Source organism: Myotis myotis, unplaced genomic scaffold (genome assembly GCF_014108235.1).
Source record: "Myotis myotis isolate mMyoMyo1 unplaced genomic scaffold, mMyoMyo1.p scaffold_m19_p_15, whole genome shotgun sequence".
NCBI lineage: Eukaryota > Metazoa > Chordata > Mammalia > Chiroptera > Vespertilionidae > Myotis > Myotis myotis.
The window spans coordinates 23,864,623-23,884,673 of record NW_023416319.1 but is presented as its reverse complement, the minus strand read 5'-3'; the positions used below and the strand labels follow the sequence as shown (position 1 = coordinate 23,884,673).

At 37.4% G+C, this 20,051-nt stretch overlaps 1 protein-coding gene across 6 annotated transcripts in view; it reads left to right on the top strand.

Annotated features, from left to right (window-relative positions):
- BTAF1 (B-TFIID TATA-box binding protein associated factor 1) overlaps nucleotides 1-20,051 on the top strand; it is a 113,671-nt gene that overhangs the window by 1,073 nt on the left and 92,547 nt on the right. For 5 of the 6 annotated variants that reach the window (XM_036336612.1, XM_036336614.1, XM_036336616.1 and 2 more), the window contains exons 2-3: nucleotides 14,476-14,599; nucleotides 18,305-18,419. In XM_036336612.1, coding sequence (XP_036192505.1) covers nucleotides 14,476-14,599; nucleotides 18,305-18,419 — 239 coding nt within the window. Of the gene's footprint in view, nucleotides 1-7,734; nucleotides 7,853-14,475; nucleotides 14,600-15,468; nucleotides 15,713-18,304; nucleotides 18,420-20,051 lie in introns of those variants that run through there. The other variant, XM_036336615.1, reaches the window with a different exon arrangement.

Genomic DNA, 20,051 nt, shown 5'->3' with positions numbered 1-20,051 from the left:
CATGAGAGTAGGGGACAGCCCCTGGGACGACAACTAGAAGGAGTTAGCCAGTTTCTTAGAGTTCATGAAGCCCGTTTTCATGAGAATTGGGTCCTTCTACCACATAGACCAGCGGTTCTCAACCTGTGGGTCGCGACCCCTTTAGGGGTCGAACAACCCTTTCACAGGAGTCGCCTAAGACCATCAGAAAACACATATATAATTACATATTGTTTTTGTGATTAATCACGATGCTTTAATTATGTTCAATTTGTAACAATGAAATTGGGGGTCACCACAACATGAGGAACTGTATTAAAGGGTCGCGGCATTGGGAAGGTTGAGAACCACTGACATAAACGGAAGGAAAAATGATAGTTGAGAAAACGAATCGTTTTCATTATTCTTTTGCATAATTAATTGAACATGGTCCTTGAACACACACTGTGCTCCAGCTGTATCTGTTTTCCAAGAGAAAGGATCACCCATCCCTCACAGACTCCCCAGGTAACTGATGAAATCGTGTGTGGGAGAAGCCCGAGGGGAGTTGGGTGAAGGGGGTTGCTAGGTACCTGGAGTTATGGGGCATCTACTTTGTATTTCATCGATTAACTGAACTCATTCAGTGTGAGGAAATTCTTATTTTGTGATACATAAAACTGCCTTGAGAGAACACAAGTGGTACTTTCGATTTTTGCAAATGCAGAACGTTGCAAGACTGTGCAAGTTCTCACCTTTTTAATGTGTTACCTTCCATATAAATACATACATATGTGCATTATAAATACATTGATACATAAGCTTAGTATGATATTTGTCTACCAGGTGATAACAGTATGTAAGGGAATGAGTTGTTCTTTAAGTTCCTTTCTTAGAGCTAAGTGTATTTTCACAGTATTGGGTATGGTTTTATAGAGTCAAAATGAAAGTGATTAAAAAAGAGACTAATCTGCTTGACCAGAAGGTTAGGGCACCTACATTTCTGAAGGAATGAATGGGTTTCAAGAGATACTGCCTTTTGTTCCTGACGTTGGATTTCAGCGAGTAGTGCCTCACTCCCCCACCCCAGGAGATTCTTTCCTATTCATCTTGTCAAAATTCTATTAAATTCTACTTTTTAAAAAGCCTGTCATGGTTTTATGAAAGAGCTACTCCTGTGCTTATTTTTGTAATATAATAGGTTAAAAGAAAACACTTTTGAGACTCTTGTGTTTTGGGGATACTGTCAGTTCTTGCTTTTTTCATCTGCAGAGTCACTCTAAATTGCAAACTTTAATTTCAAGCTGGCCTTCTCAATGCACTAAGCAAAATTTCTCTATTAACTAGTTATCTTTTTTCTCCTGTTACTGTATGCATGTGAAATACGGACTCATTTTAATCTTATTTCATACAGAATAGGTGGAAGATAGTTCAGGAGAGCCTATTTGCCAGAATTAAATCAGAAATGTTTTTTGCTCTGTTTATATCAATGCACATAACTGAAAAGTAACTGTAATAACATTTTTAGGACCTGTAAATATTTCCAACAGAAAGGTAACAGTAAGTTGGTGCCATCATCATTCCCTCAGTTGCCAGATTCAGAAATTTGGGATAATATTTGACTTCTCCCTCTCTCTTTTCCCCCTATCTAGCAGGTTACCAAACCCAATGTCATCAGTTCTACCTTTATAATCTTTTTCTGGTCAGCTTTTCTTTCCATACCAGTTACCACAATCCTGCTTCATACCACCGTCATCTCTAATCCAAGACACTTGGAACAGCAACCAGTTGATTTTCTTGCCTCCCGTGGCAGCTCTTTCTAACGTATTCTTTACTTCAGCCATGTCATTTGCTAATGTACACATTTTAATATTGTCATTTTTCTGCTTAAACCCCAATAGTTTTCTAATGACATGGGATAAAGTCCAAATTTCTCAGCAAACACATCTTTCCAGGTCTTTTGTGATCTGATTACTGCTTCACGTTTTTAGTTTCATCTTGTGTCAAGTTCTGTGTCTCTCTCACTTCCTTTCTCCCCTTTTCCAAATTTGTGTTCTCACCTCCTAATCTTTATTTCTGGAACATTTCTTTCTTGTGTCCCACCCCTAAGTCTGACTAATTCCAACCTTATATTCTGGGTCTAAGGCAATATGTCAGTTTGTTCAGGAAGCCTTCTCTGGCCTTTACTTCATCTGAGCTTTTTGCACCAATGTGTTCTGTCAATCATAATATTTATCACTAGTGACCCAGTGCACGGATTCGTGCACATTGAAAGGAAATTAATTAGAAGGTGGCTTACAGGGCAGGGCCAGACACGGCCTGGAGCCAACCTCTCATGGTCCCTCCAGCAGGTAGGGTCCCTGGGCCTGGCCTGCGGAGATCGAGCCTAAACAGGCTCTCCGACATCCCCCTAGAGGTCCTGGAGTGTGAGAGGGCACTCTGCAAAGTTGCTGTTGTACAGAGTGTGGAATGCAATCTGCAGTAAACCAGATTCGGGGCCGACAGTGCCCCAGCAACAACATAACTCACGGCTCAAGGTGGAATTGCGTGGCCCTGCAAGGAATCGGGCTCCCTCTCTGGTTTCAGGGTGCATCACCCAAGAACCGCCACTGCCAAGTCACTGCAGCTTGGCAGCTCCTGCGTTGAGCACCTGCCCACCGGTGGTCAGTGCACATTATAGCAACCAATCATTCCGCAGTTTGGTCGATTTGCATATTAGCCTTTTATTATATAGGAAACTTTGTGAGAAGGGAATATGTTTGATCTTTCTATCCCTTGCAGGAGGTCCTGGCTCCTACTAGGAGCTCAGTACATTTTTTTAAATGAGTTTTTTTTGTTTCTTGTTTTAATACTTGTCATGATTTACTGTAATTTATATATAGTAAAATATTTCCAGTGTTTTCCAGTGAGTGCTTCTGAGTTTAGCTACACTGTTTTTTTCTTCTGGAATATTGGCTAGGCTTATAACTTAACATAATAAATATTATTAGAATTATTTTTTATATATTTTTAAATTGAATTTTAGAGAGAGAGAGAGGGGAAGGGAAAGGGATAGAGAGAGAGAAATATTGATGAGAGAGGAACATCATCAATTGGCTGCCTCTTGCATGGCCCCCCCCCACTGGGGATTGTAACCCGGACATGTGCCCTGACTGGAAATCGAACTGGAAACCTTTTGGTTCCTGGTTTGATGCTCAACTGCTGAGCCACACTAGCTGGGCTAGAGTTATTTTTAAAAGTTTATAATTGGCACAATTCTGTGATAATGTGGCATTTTAGAATGCAAATTGGCCATTACTGCATTTTGAATGATCAAATTTTTTAGACCCTGGTTATAGTTTTATAAAGGCCTATAGATTTATTATACTTTGAATTGTAAGACTGTGACAAAATGCACATGGGTGGGTTAAATTTCACAAAAACAACACCCACCACAAACTTTGGGACCCTCTAAAATTGCAAGTACAATTATAGCATTTTGTTCTCCCTTCAGCAGCACATACACTATGGTAGCATTTGAAGTTCTCCATAAAATGCAGTGAAATATTACTGAAAAATTATAATTCCTTTCGACCCTTAATAAACAATTGTTAAGGAGTATATAAATGTAGGAGTAGAGAACAAAGTTACCCTTTACATGTGAATGCTGGAAAATAAGCAAAGCTCACTCACTAGCTACTTGACTTGCTCCTACAAAACCAGCCTCAGCAAAAAGACAAATTAGTATATATTACTGCTTTTCGTGTTGCTTTCAGACAATTTATATTACAGTTGTTAAATCTTTGAATTCTGCTGTTTTATTTTGTGATCCTTTCTCTAGTACAGTGGTTCTCAACCTTCTGGCCCTTTAAATGCAGTTCCTCATGTTGTGACCCAACCATAAAATTATTTTCGTTGCTACTTCATAACTGTAATGTTGCTACTGTTATGAATCGTAATGTAAATATCTGATATGCAGGATGGTCTTAGGCAACCCCTGTGAAAGGGTTGTTCGACCGCCAAAGGGGTCGCAACCCACAGGTTGAGAACCGCTGCTCTAGTATCACCTGTCACTACCTAGTTGGGGTAGTTTTAGAAGAATTGTTAAAGAGTATTATGCTCATTACAGAAGATGGTGAATCTGTAACTGTTGGGCTCGATGGCTTAATATAAATTTTTTAAAAAATATATATTTTATTGATTTTTTACAGAGAGGAAGAGAGAGGGATAGAGAGTTAGAAACATCGATCAGCTGCCTCCTGCACAACCCCTACTGGGGATGTGCCCGCAACCCAAGGTACATGCCCTTGACCGGAATTGAACCTGGGACCCTTCAGTCTGCAGGCTGACGCTCTATCCACTAAGCCAAACTGGTCAGGGCAGAGATTTGTTTTTTAAAGATTGTTTTTGATGCCTTTGCCTGTTTATGCCACAATTGAATCAGTTGACTGTTGTTTTACATTGACTAGTTAATACGAACAGTTTTTCCTTGATCACATAGAGGAAATTTTTAAATATAGAGAATTTTTCCTCAGTGTTATAAGCTAAACAAAATGAGGTTCATGTCTAAAATGCCTAGACAGTAACCATGATTTGACTACATTAGAAGCTACATCTTATATCTGTGACATATATCTTTGCATTTGAAAATGATGCAGTGTTCAGAAAGGATTCAAGAAAAAATCGGAACATATCCTGTTATGGAAGAAACAAATTGCTACATATGAACAGAACTTTGCTTAGTTTTGTTAATTCTCTCTGCACTGCTGATACTTCGGAGAAACATTGTTTCAACAGGTCTATTCTGCCAAGTAAAAGGAAGTTCCTTGATGTGGGGGAAGTTCCAGTGGATTCTTCCTAGTGACAGGGGAAATGCTAAAATGATCTTAATTATCTATAGGACAGCATATGTTTCTTGTATTTGCTAAGCCTATTCCTCTTTTACTACAAATTTTAATTCATTATAGGATTGACAGAGGGACTATTATGAATTACATACAGTGGGCGCTCCATATCTGCAGGTTCTATATCTGTGGATTCAAGCAATCATGGATCTGGATTAAAAATATTTGGGGGAAAGAAGTTACATTGTTGTTGATGTGTACTATGTAGTTAGGCCTACAATGGTTGCATCTGTACTGAACATGTATAGACTCTTGTCATCCCCTAAACCAGAGGTGAGGAACCTTTTTTCTGCCATGGGCCATTTGGATATTTATATCATTTGCTTAATATAATTTATTGAATATAAATTTATGTTGCTATGAAAAAAGCGCCTGGATTTATTGAATTTCTATTGTCGCCTGTGGTTGCCTTGGCAGGGGCAGACCAAATGATTTTGTGGGCTTTATACGGCCCCACCCCTGCCCTAAACAATATCGTGTAACAACTATTTACATAGCATTTGCATTGTATTTGGTATTATACGTAATCTAGAAATGATTTAAACTACAGCAAGTCCTCACTTAACATTGTTGATGGATCCTAAGACTGTAAGGGAAACAACTTATAATGAAACCATTTTACCATATGCTAACTGGTATAAACAAGAGTTAATTTCCTGTGGCATTTCATCATCTCATCAACATTATAATAAAACAACCTTAAACAAAATGATGTTATTTGAGGACCTGCTATATATGGGATGATATATGTAGGTTATATGCAAATACTATGCCATCTTTTATCTTCTATATATATAAAGGCTAATATGCAAAGTGTCCCCTCGGGAGTTTGACCAGGAGACCGGGAGTTCGATCGCTCATTATGACATGTGCTGACCACCAGGGGGTGGCGTGGAATGAAGGAAGGCAGCCGGGGAAGGAAGGCCCCAACTGGCCCTGATCGCTGGCCAGGCCTAGGGACCCTACCTGTGCATGAATTTCGTGCACTGGGCCTCTTTTATATAAGGGTCTTGAGCATCCAGAGATTTTGATATACATGGGGAAAGTGTATAATTTTGTATTGTTTTAAAACCACAGATAGTTCTTCTAAAGAACCTATATTTTATCTTTAAGATAAAATCATACAGCCCTAGCCAGTTTGGTTCAGTGGATAGAGTGTTGTCGTGCAGACTAAAGAGTCCCAGGTTTGATTCTGGTCAAGGGCACATGCCCGGGTTGCAGGCTCGGTCTCCAATGGGGGACATGCAGGAAGCAGCCAATCAGTGATGCTCTTTCATTATTGATGTTTCTATCACTCTTTTACCTTTCTCTCTGAAATCAATAAAAATATTTTTTAAAAGTTTATTAAAAAAACAAACAAACAAAAATCATACAAAAGGCAATAGGCTATTAGGTAGGGATAGAGATTAGGAAAAAATGTCCTGAAGGAGAAAACATAACTTTGTTGTATTTAAAAATATATATATCGCTATTGATTTTTAGAGAGAGGCGAAGGGAGAGGAGATAGAGAAACATCGATATGAGGGCAAAAAATCAATCGACTACCTCCTGCACACCCCCTACCCTGGATTGAGCCTGAAACTTATGCACATGCCCTGACCCAGATCCAACCGGAGGCCTCTTGGTGCCCAGGATGACACCAACTGAGTCACACCGGTGTATGTATATATACCTAAGCATTCATTTAACAAGTATTTGCAGAATGCTTTCTATATTGTAGGCACTGGAGATACAACAGAGAACAAAAATGGAGTCCCCATTCCCAGGGAGTTTATGTTCTAGTGTGGTTGTGGGGGAAATACAATTTATCTAGCATGCACCTGGCTGTGCCCCTGGCTTTGGTGTGGTTTCACATCTTCATATTCACCCTTGTGTTCTACGTGTTATCTTAAATTAATCTACATCCTTGTTTAAAGAGCTAACATTAGCATAGTTTCAAATTACCCATAGTTTGAATTAGAAGATTTGTGCTTTAAAACACCAGGCTAGAGAATTTCTTGGAAATTTTTTTCTTTTGACTGTAACTTTCTTAATGATAATATGTGGGACTTAGGACAGTGTTCATGTTAGATATTTATTTTCTTACCTTATTCCCTATATAATAAAGAAAAGTGAAAATTTAATTTCTGTTTTAAATTTTAATGTAATTTTTTGCTAAATATAAAAAATACCTAACAGATTGGGCAGAATTGACTGATCATTCTCTTTTAGTTAAGGTTACAAAGCCATTCTTGTGAGTTATTCTGTTGGTTCACCTTCCACAATTTTTCAGGGATTAAGTTTATTCCAAGAATATTGAGATTGGAAGTAGATTAAGGAAGTTATATTTTATACCTTTTTTCTTTCATCTTCAACTGGCTTAGGAGTGGAAATGCAACATATACCTGTTTATTAGTGATGGAGTAGTAATCTAGGGCATAGTAATAATATATAGGAGTGGACAAAAGTGGTGTATAGTTGTGAGTATGCAAAACACAGTTTATTCTTGTATTATAATTAATTAATTAATATTTATTTGTATTGCAACTGTAAGCCTACTTTAGCCCACCCTGTATGACTTCTTTCAGTTTCTTTTTATGTCTTTATGAGGTATCATAATGCAGAGAGCTGAAAAGAAGAGGGATTAGATTGCAGCTGCCAGTATAAACTCTACAAACTTCTTGTACTCTTTCCTTTTCCTAGGTAGTTTTTAGAACAGTTGCCTGAAATCACAAGTAGGTAAACAAAACGTGAATCATGTCTTGAATAGTTATCTCTCTGAATTAAAACCCAAATTGAAAATGGGCCAGATTTCTTATCATCAGTAGATTCCTAAGTAGTGGATATTGTCAAATATAATTACCTTAGGTTTTATTTAAATTATTCTTCTATCTTCTTTGGTACCTTTTATACAGTTGACATCTGTTACCTCTTTCTTCTTCTCCATCTGTCTATCTTCAGAGAATGAAGAAGGGCATTTTTTTTCTACTAGCTTTTCTGCAAGAGAAGGTTTAGCTGAAAGAAGTATTGTGGTAAGTACTGTGTTCCTCAATCAGCCCTTCTTTTAACTTCCTTTTTCTTCTGACCACCTAGCTTCATTCAGGACTTCTCCCTCACCAGGGGCTCTGTCTGCCCTCCAACATAATACTGACCCTATCTCAAGCCCTTGCCCCTCTCCCATCAGTTCACTATACTAGCCTTTTCCATTGTGGCCTGGCCCTGAGGCTTACCATGCTTGCCTTATAGCTGTCTACCGTGGGGTAACAGATCAGACTGCCCTCTTGTCAGATCCTGGTCTGCATCTCTTTGTTCTCTGCCTTTTTTTTTTTTTTTTTTTTTAAATATATTTTATTGATTTTTTACAGAGAGGAAGGGAGAGAGATAGAGAGTTAGAAACATCGATGAGAGAGAATCATCGATCAGCTGCCTCCTGCACATCTCCTACTGGGGATATGCCCGCAACCCAGGTACATGCCCTTGACCGGAATCGAACCTGGGACCTCTCAGTCCACAGGCCGACGCTCTATCCACTGAGTCAAACCGGTTTCGGCTGTTCTCTGCCTTTTATGTGGTGTCTAATCTGCTGTCCTGGAGAGAGGAATGGAGAACTCCAAAAGAGACTGTGAGTCAAGAGGACCAAGGAAGCATCTTGTGTCTCCATTCCTCTGTTCAGGGAGACATGTTTATTACCACCAGGTAGAAGATGTGAGAATAAACGGACGTAGAACTGGATGAGAGAGTGAGCTGATCTGCTACTCTTAGGGCAGTTGGCTATTGGAGGAGCACAGGTGACATGACATGGCATTGGGATAAAAGGCTTTGCAGAAAGGAGAGGCAGGAGTAACTGTGTGGCTGAGACAGATCAGCATTAAGTTAGGAGTTGGTTTTTGGGCAGCTTGTGGTTCTGATGAAGCTAGGTAGCAGGGGATTAAAGGAAAGTTTAGGAAGGGTGGAAATTATTGAAGGAATACAGTGCCTACTGCATGGTCTCTTTCAGCTTGCTGTTGGGAGCAGACATAAGTGCCTTGATGTTCAGAATGCTGAAGTACTGTTATGCTAATCTCTTCATTAATTGAAATATTATCTTGCCATCAGTTCTGTTATTTTAATAACTCGTTTTTATGTAATACGTCTGTTGTAAATTAAGGTTGTTTTTCAAAGGAAGCAAAAAAAAAAAAATTTAATACAGCACACTTTTTTTTTTTTTTGCTTAAAAATGGTGCCTAAATTTGTTCCCAAGAAATTTGAACTTTTCTTTATAATTTTAATCACAGTAAGCACCAACTACTCAACTACATTTAAATACTGTGCAGAGACACTGTGCAAAGTATTGTGGGGGAGCGGGGCAAAAAGAATCATCAAAGGAGGTGAAGCCTAATGAGCATAAGACATCATGTGACAACTCAGTGTAAGAGATGCCACAAAGCAAAGCATAATAAATACCAAAATGGCCATTTAAGATGAGAATTCATGTGGATTTCGGAAGAGGAAATAATCTCTATGGTTTAGTAGTTTGAAATGGTTTCAAAGGGTAAACAACTTTAAATCTTTTTAAAAAAAAATATTTTTTAGTGATTTCAGAGAGGAAGGGAGAGGGGGAGAGAGAGAGAGAAACATCAATGATGAGAGAGAATCATTGATTGGCGGCTGCCTTCTGCACATCCCCTACTGAGGATTGAGCCCGCAACCTGGTCATGTGCCCTTGACTGGAAACGAACCTGGGACCCTTCAGTTTGCAGGCCGATGCTCTATCCACTGAGCCAAACCAACTAGGGCACAACTTTAAATCTTGATGGATGGGAGCTAGCTGAAGAATTGAACCCAGAAAAGGCATTCTAAGTGGAAGAAACAGTATAGACAAAGTTATGAACACCAAAAAGGTTCATGTTTGGGAGAGACTTTTTTGTTTTTGATTGCTATCTGATAGGCAAGGGTGAGCCATTAAAAAGTTTAGAATAAGGTAGTCATTTGACCAAAGGAAGTAACTCTGGCAAATAATATCACATCAGTATGAGATTATGCTTACCAGGCAGTTGAAAGTGTGGTACTAGAGCTTCCAGATGGGCCAGAGTTAGGGACTATTTGTACTGTGTTATAGTTTTAACAAATAATATAGTTTCCTAAGGGAGAAACTGGTGAGAGATGAGCAGCCAAGGATGGAATCTGGGAGAATGTTCATATTAAATGTGTTAAGAATAGGGAAACCAAGGAAAGAATTGAGTTCAAAGAAGAACAGGGTAATAAAATATGAAAATTTAGAAAAGAAAGTATTTTAAGGAGTATTTTTGCTGATGTCAGATGTCATAGAAGAGTGAAGAAAATTGGATTTTTAAAAAATTGGATTTGGATCTTACAAGTTCATTGGTGACTTTCAGTTATGCTATTTCAGTAGTAGAGAAGGATTAGAAACGTGACTGATAAAAATTGTATAAGGAGGAAATAAAAGAGGTGTTTTTAAGCACTGGTTCAAGATACTAATAGAGAGGATAAGTATAAAGACCAATCTTTAGAGATAGTTAAGAAAGAACTTGAGATCATTTGTGTTCCATATCCTGGAGATCTGTCTATGCAGTAAAGTAACCCTTTTTAAAAAAAAAAAATTGATTTCAGAGAGGAAGGAAGAGGGGGAGAGAGATAGAAACATCAGTGATGAGAGAATCATTGATTGGCTGCCTTCTGCACGCCCCCTATTGGGGATCGAGCCCACAACCCAGGCATGATCTCCTGGTTCATAGGTTGATCTTCAACCACTGAGCATCACTGGCAGGGTGTCTGCTCCTTTTTAAGGAATAGGGAATGGTAATTGGGGTTTGAAGAATGTGGAAATGATTGGGGAAAATTTTGAAAACTGAATTTTCTTTCAACTTTTTACACATGGATTTATAAACAGGTTAGTATTGCCACTTCCTTAGAGTGTTCATTTTGTGGCCAGCTTTGCTTTTGGTCACAAAAAAAGCAGAAACTCCATATGGGAAAGGAATTATGAAGTAGTTAAAATCTTTGCAGATGTCTAAGGAATTTGACATCAAGTGTCAAAGATATGAAAAACATTATATAAGAAAAAATACAAAAATGTTGCAATGATGTGATGCTGTAAAATACAGCCAAAATATCTAGTTTTACCTCCAAAATAAGAGGTTAAGCAAAGTGAGCTTCCCTAAGTCCTCTAATAAGTGACAGAAGTAGGACCTTTAAAGCTTCTCTAATTTCCAGTCTTGTTTTTCATTTTATCACTGTTTCGTATAGGAAAGTGCTGAATCTTTGTGAACTATACATATATTGAAGAAACATCCTATATAATAAAAGCCTACTATGCTAAGTGTCTGGTCATCCATTCAACCAGTCAAAGTGTAATATGCTAATGATATGCTAAGGCTGCTCATCCGCTCGCTATGATGTGCACTAACCACCAGGGGGCACACAGTTGACCGGTCGACCAGTTGCTATGATGTGCATTGACCACCAGGGGGCAGACGCTCTGACTGGTAGGTTAGCTTGCTGCTAGGGTCCAGCTAATCGGGACTGAGCAAGATGGGCCGGACATGCCCTGGAGCCCTCCCGCGGTCCCTCATGGGCTGGCCAACCTCCTGCGTCCCTCCCCGGCCCCAGTTGTGCACTGGTGGGGTCCCTTGGCCTGGCCTGTGCCCTCTCGCAATCCAGGATCCCTCTGGGGATGTCGGAGAGCCGTTTCGGCCTGATCCTGCAGGCCAGGCTGAGGGACACCACTGGTGCATGAATTCGTGCACTGGGCCTCTAGTATTGTTATAAAGAATACATGAGTACATGCAGCAATCTCTATATATAAAAGCCTAAGCGACCGTTCGGCGAGTAGCTATGATGTGCACAGCCACCGGGGGGCAGATGCTCAATGCAGGGGCATGGAAACATGGAACAGATTGATGAATCTCAGGGAGGAGGCGGGAGGAGATTAACCAAAGATCTTATATGCATACTAGAGGCATGCACTGGTGGGGACCCTCTGCCTGGCTTGTGGAGATCGGGCCAAAACGGGCAGTCCCACATCCCCTGAGGTGTCCTGGATTGTGAGAGGGAGCAGGCCAGGCCAAGGGACCCCACTGGTGCATGAATCCGTGCACTGGGCCTTCTAGTACAATTATACGTCCATTGTAGCATAAATTTGATCTAAGACTAATACATTTTTTATAGTAAAACATTTAATTTTTGATAATTTTGCCTGCCATAGAATATAGAAGATTTAAATGAATATTTGTCTTGCCCTAGCCGGTTTAGCTTAGTGGAATAGAGTGTTGGCCTGCGGACTGGAGGGTCCTGGGTTCGATTCTGGTCAAGGGCACATGCCTGGGTTGCAGGCTCGATCCGCAGAAGGGGGCGTGCAGGAGGCAACCAATCAATGATTCTCTCTCTTCATTGATGTTTCTATCTCTCCCCTTCTCCCTTCCTCTCTGAAATAAAAAATATATTTAAAAACAAAAACAGTAAATGAATATTTGTCTTGATACTTACAGGAAGTAGTTTGTAGATGTTTAGAATTTCTTTTCATAAATTTCTTTTCAGTGAGCATAGACATTCAAAAATCATATTGTCATGGCAAGGTACAGATTATTTGTTGGTTCAGAGAGGGTTCTTATAAACTTTAACATTGTAACCACTTTTAAAGATGAAAATAAAGGGGATTCTGAGAGTTATGTATGGGATGTATGTGGGAAATCACTTTGTGGGCACGAGGTCTGGGGTCCAACTTAGTCTTAGAACTTTTTAAGAACACCAATTGTCAGAAAAAAATTTTTTTCCTTTTGTCCCACTATCTCCCTGAGTCACTTCACCAACTCCTGTAGCAAAAACTGATAAATGGGTAAAGACAAATATTTAGATAGCATTGAATGAATAAGAGGGGACATGTCTGTATAAAGTAAGTTAATTTTTGCATGTCCTATAAAAATTTCTTTATAACCATTCAGTGTGCCATTCACTATATAGGAACAAAACTGTGTTGTATTACTCTTTTTTTCTTTATGTTACGGCTTAAATTACCTCAAATATTTGTCCTTCTTATACATCCTTAACTATAAAATTTTAACCTTGCCCCTTAGTATTGTTCTGAAGCAGTTGAAAAGTTTTTGTAGTACCCTTAAACTTCTTGACTGAAAAAGACCTATTTTAGTTATATATTTCTTACCAGTTATAATGATTTTGTACTTATTAGTGACTAGCTAGCTTGAAAAACTAGCAGAAAAGAAAGAAAAAGAAAAACCCTGCCCATTTCATTTCCCCCCCAGAGGTTTATCCTTATAAAAGATTTTCAGAACTTTGTTTTTTAACTTTTTAGCTCTCTATAAAAGAAAAATAATCCCAGAAGTAAAATATGAGCCTCTCTACAGTTTATTATTATTTTTTATATCTAATATATTTAATTTTAAAAGAAATCTTTATTGTTGAAAGTATTACGTATGTCCCCCTTTTTCCCCCATTGACACCCCCTCACCCCCAGGCCCTCACCACTTCACTGTCTGTGTCCATGGGTTATGCATATATGCATACAAGGTCTTTGTTTGATTACCTCCCCCCGCCTCCCCTCCCCCACCTTCCCTCTGAGATTCCACACTTTGTCCCATGCTTCCATGTCTCTGGATCCATTCTGAGGATATGTTTGTTTGATTTTTAAAGAGAGAAGAAGGTGGAAGTGGGGGGGCAGGGAAGGGAGAAACATCAATAGGTTGCCTCCTATGCACCCACAACCTAGGCATATGGCCTGACAGGGAATTGAACCCACCACCTTTTTTGGGGGTGGTGTATAGGATGATGCTCCAACAATTGAGCCATCCGGCCAAGGTAAACTTGTCATCTTGTAACATTTCCTCACCAGTTCTTCCCATTTCTTGTAATGACTTCTTCATTTTCTAAGATTTAGAGTCTCAGAATCTTTTTATTTCCTTAACATTTATTTCACTTAATTACTATACCATGTGTGATTTATTTATTTCAGCATTTCTCTCCACCTCTTTTTAGTCTTGCTATGATTATAGTTCAGGTTTGCACTTTTAGCCTTAAGTTATCTAAAAGGTTCCTTCCATTTTATTTCATGCTTCAAACTGCTGCCAGAGCAATCTTTCTAAAACATAGCTCCAGTCTCATCACTTTCTTAATTCAATACCTTCATGGTTGAACTACACATTCAAAGATCTCCACATTAGAGCTCTATAACTACTTCTGTCTCCCACTGTTATCTTACAGTTAAGCTACTAGTCTCGTCTCTAAATGTAGTCTTCCTTTTCTTATTGCCTTGGTGGTGGTATTTCTTCCAGGTGTCTCTCCCCCTTCCCTTTTACCACCTCATTTCCACCAGTATTGAAATCTTATTTTCTACCATTATGGTCCTTCTCATACACCATTTCTTTTACAAAGCCTTTTCAGTATTACACAGTTGGGGGTATAGTATTTGTTTTCTCTGTCCCTACTCTTTAAAATACTTTGTATGTTTTTTCTGACATGTATCTTACTGTATTCTGTATTCTACTTATTTGTATATTTGCCTTGCCATAGCAAGTTGCTTGAGAGTAGAGATTCCCCTGCAGCTTTAGCATAGGTCTTTGTTCACAGATGCTCAGTACATTTATTAACTCATACATATGAGAAAACACATTTCAGAATAACCATTGTATTTTTGGCATTTTAGGCTTGACCGTCTTTTTATCTTACTGGATACTGGCACTACTCCAGTTACAAGAAAAGCTGCTGCACAGCAACTTGGAGAAGTGGTAAAGCTTCATCCCCATGAACTACATAATCTCTTATCTAAAGTAAGAATGCTTTTTTTAAAAATTATAATACAATTGTGAAAATTTGTCCATAGATAACAAAAGACAGAAATTGTCTTATTTTATTTTAGTGACAGCTTGTGGTCTTCAAATTCCATTAAATATCTTAACGTTTTTCAAATATTTTTAGATTTTTGCTATTTATAATGTATTTTGTTTGTTGCAAGATTTAAAGTATTTTTGTTTTGTTTTTGCATCAAGTTTAATTGTTTAAGGGATGTGACAACATAACATTTTTTACCTGTGGCACGAATTTGAATCTGACCCAGTTTGGTAATGAACTAAGTTGTTAATCTAGTTTGTTGGTGGTCTAACTTGTTTTTAATGGCTAATAATTATATCACAGTTGGCAGTCTTAAAATGGACGAGTACTCATGGGCATGATTAAAATATATGAGAACCTAGCTGTCATTATATTCTTAGTAAGTGGAGGCTTTTTGCTTTGTTGGATCACTGTTTTCATAATGCTAGCCTAAGTTCTTTCCTCAAGCAATGACTGTACTTTCACTGAACTCTGGGCTTGTGGAAATATGTCTGTATGATAGTAAGCAGCAAATTCCATATGTTTAATTCTCTGGCATGCAGAGTAAAAACAAGAGTGCTTTGGGGGAAGGAAGAATAGGAATAGGTTGGGGGAGGGGCAATATGATAAGCCCAGACATTCGAAGCTCCATGACACCTCTCTTCCCACTGATCTTATCCCTTTTTTCATTTTCATTTGTTCCTCCCTGATTCTTAGGAGTAGGAGCTATAAGCCCCTTGTTGATATATATAAATCTGTACTATGTGGTTCCTACCATAAAGGTTAACAGTGACTCAGTGACTCTCTTTCCAATGTATTACCTGCTTAGATACTACCATTTCTGACCAAGATGTAGACGGAGAGACAGTGATTTGACATCTACAGGTCCCATGTTCTCACAATGGAGAAGGATGCATATTAGGCAATACTATACTCATGTGTAAGGTGGAGGGATAGGGAAGCATACCCACTTCCTCTCATCCCAAGGGAAGAGAGGACTGAATGAGCTGAAACTGGAAACAATGAACAAGACTAATCTATGCTGAACTGAGAAAAAGTTTCCAGCCTTCCAAGTGAGTTCTGGTCTTCATAAATGAGACCCCAGCATACTGGCTGCCATCAAATAATTCCAAAAGAGGCAAAGTTTGTTTTTAGCACCTTCTTACATCCTACTCTCTCTTCTCTCCCTTCAGTGTTTTCTTGTTGCCTTTCAGTTTTGTTTTTAAAACAGCTTTATTGAAGTAGAATTTACATATAATACAGTTCACCCATGTAAAGTATGCAGTTCAATGATGTTTAAAATTACATTCACAGATATATGCAACCATCACCGAAATCTAATTTTAAAACATTTTTATCTCCCCCAAAAGAAACCTCATTCCCATTAGCAGCCATTCTTCATTACTCCCTCTCTCATTCTCAGTCCTAGGCAACCACTGATTTAGTTTCTGTCTATAGATTTGCATATTCTGAACATTTTATATAGTTGTGTGACATTTTGTGAGTGGTTTCTTGTACTTAAAATAATATTTTATATTTTCATGGTTCTTTCATATTGTAGCATGTCTCATTACCTCCTTCCTTTTTATTGCTGAATAATATTCCATTGTATAGATATGGATATACCATATGGATATACCTTATTATCTATTCGTCAGTTGATGGACATTTGGGTTGTTTCTACTTTTCGGCCTATGATGAAAATGCTGCTGTGAAAATCCATGTGCAGGTTTTTGTGTGGTTGCATGTTTTCCTTTCCCTTGGATATATGCCTGGAGTAAAATTGCTGGATCCTGAGGAACTGCCAGACTGTTTTCCAAACCGGCTCCACCGTTTTACATTCCCAACAACAGTGTATGAGAGATCTGATTTTTCAACATCCTTGCCAGAACTTATTAACTGACTTTGATTATATACATACTAGTGAGTGTAAAGTAATATCTCATTGTACTTTTGATGGGTTTTCTGATGACTAGTGATGTTGAACATCTTTTCATGTGTTTATTGGCTATTTGTTTATCTTTTATGGAGAACAGTCAGATCCTTTGCCTGTTTTTAAAGTGAGATATTTGTTATTTTATTATTGAGTTGTAAGACTTTTTTATATACTTTGTATACAAGCCCCTTATCAGGTATTTGATACGTTCTTCCAGTCTGTTGGATGTTTTTTCACTTACTTGATGGTGTCCTTGAAGCACGAAAGTTATTACTTTTGATGAAGTCCAATTTTTTTTAAACATCACGTGCAAAAAAACCAACACTTGTGCTTTTGGGGTCATATCTAAGTAACCCTTGCCGAACCCAGTGTCACAAAGATTTACCCCTATGTTTTAAGAATTTAATAGTTTTTAGCTCTTACTTTTAGATTTATGGCCCATTTGAGTTAATTTTTGTGTATGGTGTGAGGTAGGGCTCAAAATCATTATTTTGTTGCCCCAGCACCATTTGTTAATAAAAACTCTTTATCCATTGAATTGTCTTGGCACTCTTGTTGAAAATCAGTTGGTCATAGACACATAGTATTGTTTCTGGACTCTTTCTTATTATTATTACTTTTAATTGATTTTAGAGAGAGGAAGGGAGAGAAAGAGAAACATCAGTTTGTTGTTCCACTTATTTATGCATTCATTGGTTGCTTCTTGTATGTGCCCTAACTGGAGATCAAACCTGCAACCTTGGCATATCAGGGACAATGCTCTAACCCAGCGGTCACCAACCGGTGGTCCGCGGACCACTGGTGGTCCGCGAGGTCTGAAAGGTTGGCGACCACTGCTCTAACCAACTGAGCTTCTGGGCCAGGGCCTGGACTCTTAATTCTATTCCATTAATCTAGATAACTGTTCTTTCACCAGTATCACACTGTCTTGGTAATTGTTGCTTTATAGAAAGTTTTGAAATCAAGAAGTGTGAATCTATCAATTTTATTCTTTTCAAAATTGTTTGGTTATTCTGAGTTCCTTGCATTTCCATATAAATTTTAGGACCAACTTGTTCATTTCTGTAAAAAGTCAACTGAGATTTTGAAGAATTTTGTTGAATCTAGATCAATTTAGGGAGTATTAACTATCTTAACAATATTGATTCTTTCAATCCATGACCATGAGGTATTTTTTCGTTTATTTAGATCTTATTTAATTTCTATCAACAATATTTTGAATTTTTGTGATTTTCAGTATTCAAGTATTGTACTTCTTAAATTTATTCTTAAGTATTTTATAATTTCTGATGTTATTTAAATGGAATTATTTTCTTAATTTTATTTTCAGGTTGTTTGTTGAAAGTTTATAGGAACACTTTCCATTGATTTTTGCATACTGATTTTATCTCTTGCAATCTTACCTCATTTATTCTTTCTGCTAGATTTTTATAACTTTTTGCATTAAATAAGACTTAAAATATACACTTTGCTTTAGCAGGTTAAAAGCTATGTTATTTTTCAAATGTACTTAAGTCTTCATTTATTAAAAATTCTTTTTAAGGTGTGATTCATGTGAATGATATAATCTTACAAAAGATTTAATAATTTCAAGACGTTGTATATAAATTTGATGGCTGCTAAATTAAAATACATTAATAACATGTAAATTTGTATTTCTCTGTTCTGGCTGCCTTGAACAAACAACATTTTCTGGTATATAACTGTTTTTGTTTGATCATTTTTTAAGGTGCTGATATACTTAAGGAGTACAAATTGGGATACTCGGATAGCAGCAGGACAAGCTGTTGAAGCTATAGTGAAAAACGTACCTGAGTGGAATCCAGTGCCAAGAACCAAACAAGGTGCTTTTAAGTGGAAAACCTATTTGCAGTAAAACACCTAACTGTAGAATTAACTAAACTATACATTTTATACTTTAATAATTTTAAGTCTTAATTTTTATGCTTTTAGATGTAGCCTTATCAAAAAATGACATTGAATAAGGTGATTTTCATATACTTTAAAAAAAGACTACTAAACAAATGTTTTCATATTTATTTTTTTAAATTATTAATTCTAGGCTGGCAGGTGTGGTTCAGTGGTTGAGCGTCAACCTCTGAACCAGGAGGTCATGATTCCATTCGTGGTCAGGGCACATACCCGGGTTGCAGGCTTGATCCCCAGCATGGGCATGCAGGAGGCAGCTGATCAATGATTCTCTCTCATCATTGATGTTTCTATCTCTCTCCCTCTCCCTTCCTCTCGGAAGTCAATAAAAATATTCTTAAGAAAATAAATTATTCTACAGTATGCTTGACTTATAGAGATTATTACTTCCCTGAAGGAATTTATGTCCTAAAAAATAAAATTAAATCAATACAAAGTAAATCTTTGAAGCAGTAGTCTATTTATTTTGTTGGTGGAAGAATAGTGTAATTATTTTCTAAATTTAATCACAATTATGTGTGGTTATTTGGATGGTTATGCCTAGTTTTTTGTTGTTTTAATTTTTATTTATTGATTTGAGAGAGAGAGAGGAAGGGGAGGAGAGAGAAAGAAACTTCGATTTGTTGTTCCACTTATTTATACATTTATTGGTTAATTTTTGTATGTGCCCTGACTGGGATGCTTAGTTTTTTAATGTGTCCTTTATATGCCTTATAGTGGAAATCATTTTCTGACTTCCTGAAATAATATTTAAAAATGATTGTATGCTTTTAAAAATGTGTAAAGATGCAAATTTTAATTGAATGAAAATTTAATATGGTGCAAGTGGGTTTCATTTTCAAGTCACTTTGATAATATCACTTTTATTATAAGTTTCAATTATCTAAAATTTTTGCTTTAATTTGCTGGCACATGTTATTTTCAGTGATTATGTTAATTTGTCTTTTCTGTAGTCAAATGAAATATATAACCAAAAGAAGTTATAACTTTTTTTTTAGAAAAGAGCTTTTTCTTTTTCAGGTTATTATCCCTGATTATTTTGGTATATAGAGATGGTAGAACTCAGATTCTTTTTTACAAAACTTATTAGTTATACTGGCATTAATATTTATAGTAAGATTGCTTATCATTACTAGAAAACTTAAAATATGTGTAGCAGTTCTCTTTAAGTGAAGCAATTATGCTTTGTTTATGGATGAATTATATACAAATGCCAGCTCAACAAACCAATGGACAATTAACAATATATTTAAAAATTTATAATGGCATACCTTTTTGGAAAGGATACAGAACGTTTTGAAGTTATTTTTAGGCCTCAGATATAATTTTAGCAATTTAACAGTGGATTATAATTAGTTTCTTTTTTTTTTTTTAATTTAAATTCTTTATTGTTGAAAGTATTACATGTCTCCTTTTTCCCCTACTGACCTCTCCCCGGCCGCTCCTGCCCCATAGCACATGCCCTCACCCCCCTACTGTCTGTGTCCATTGGTTATGCTTATATGCATGCATACAAGTGCTTTGGTTGATCACTTCCTGCCTCCAAC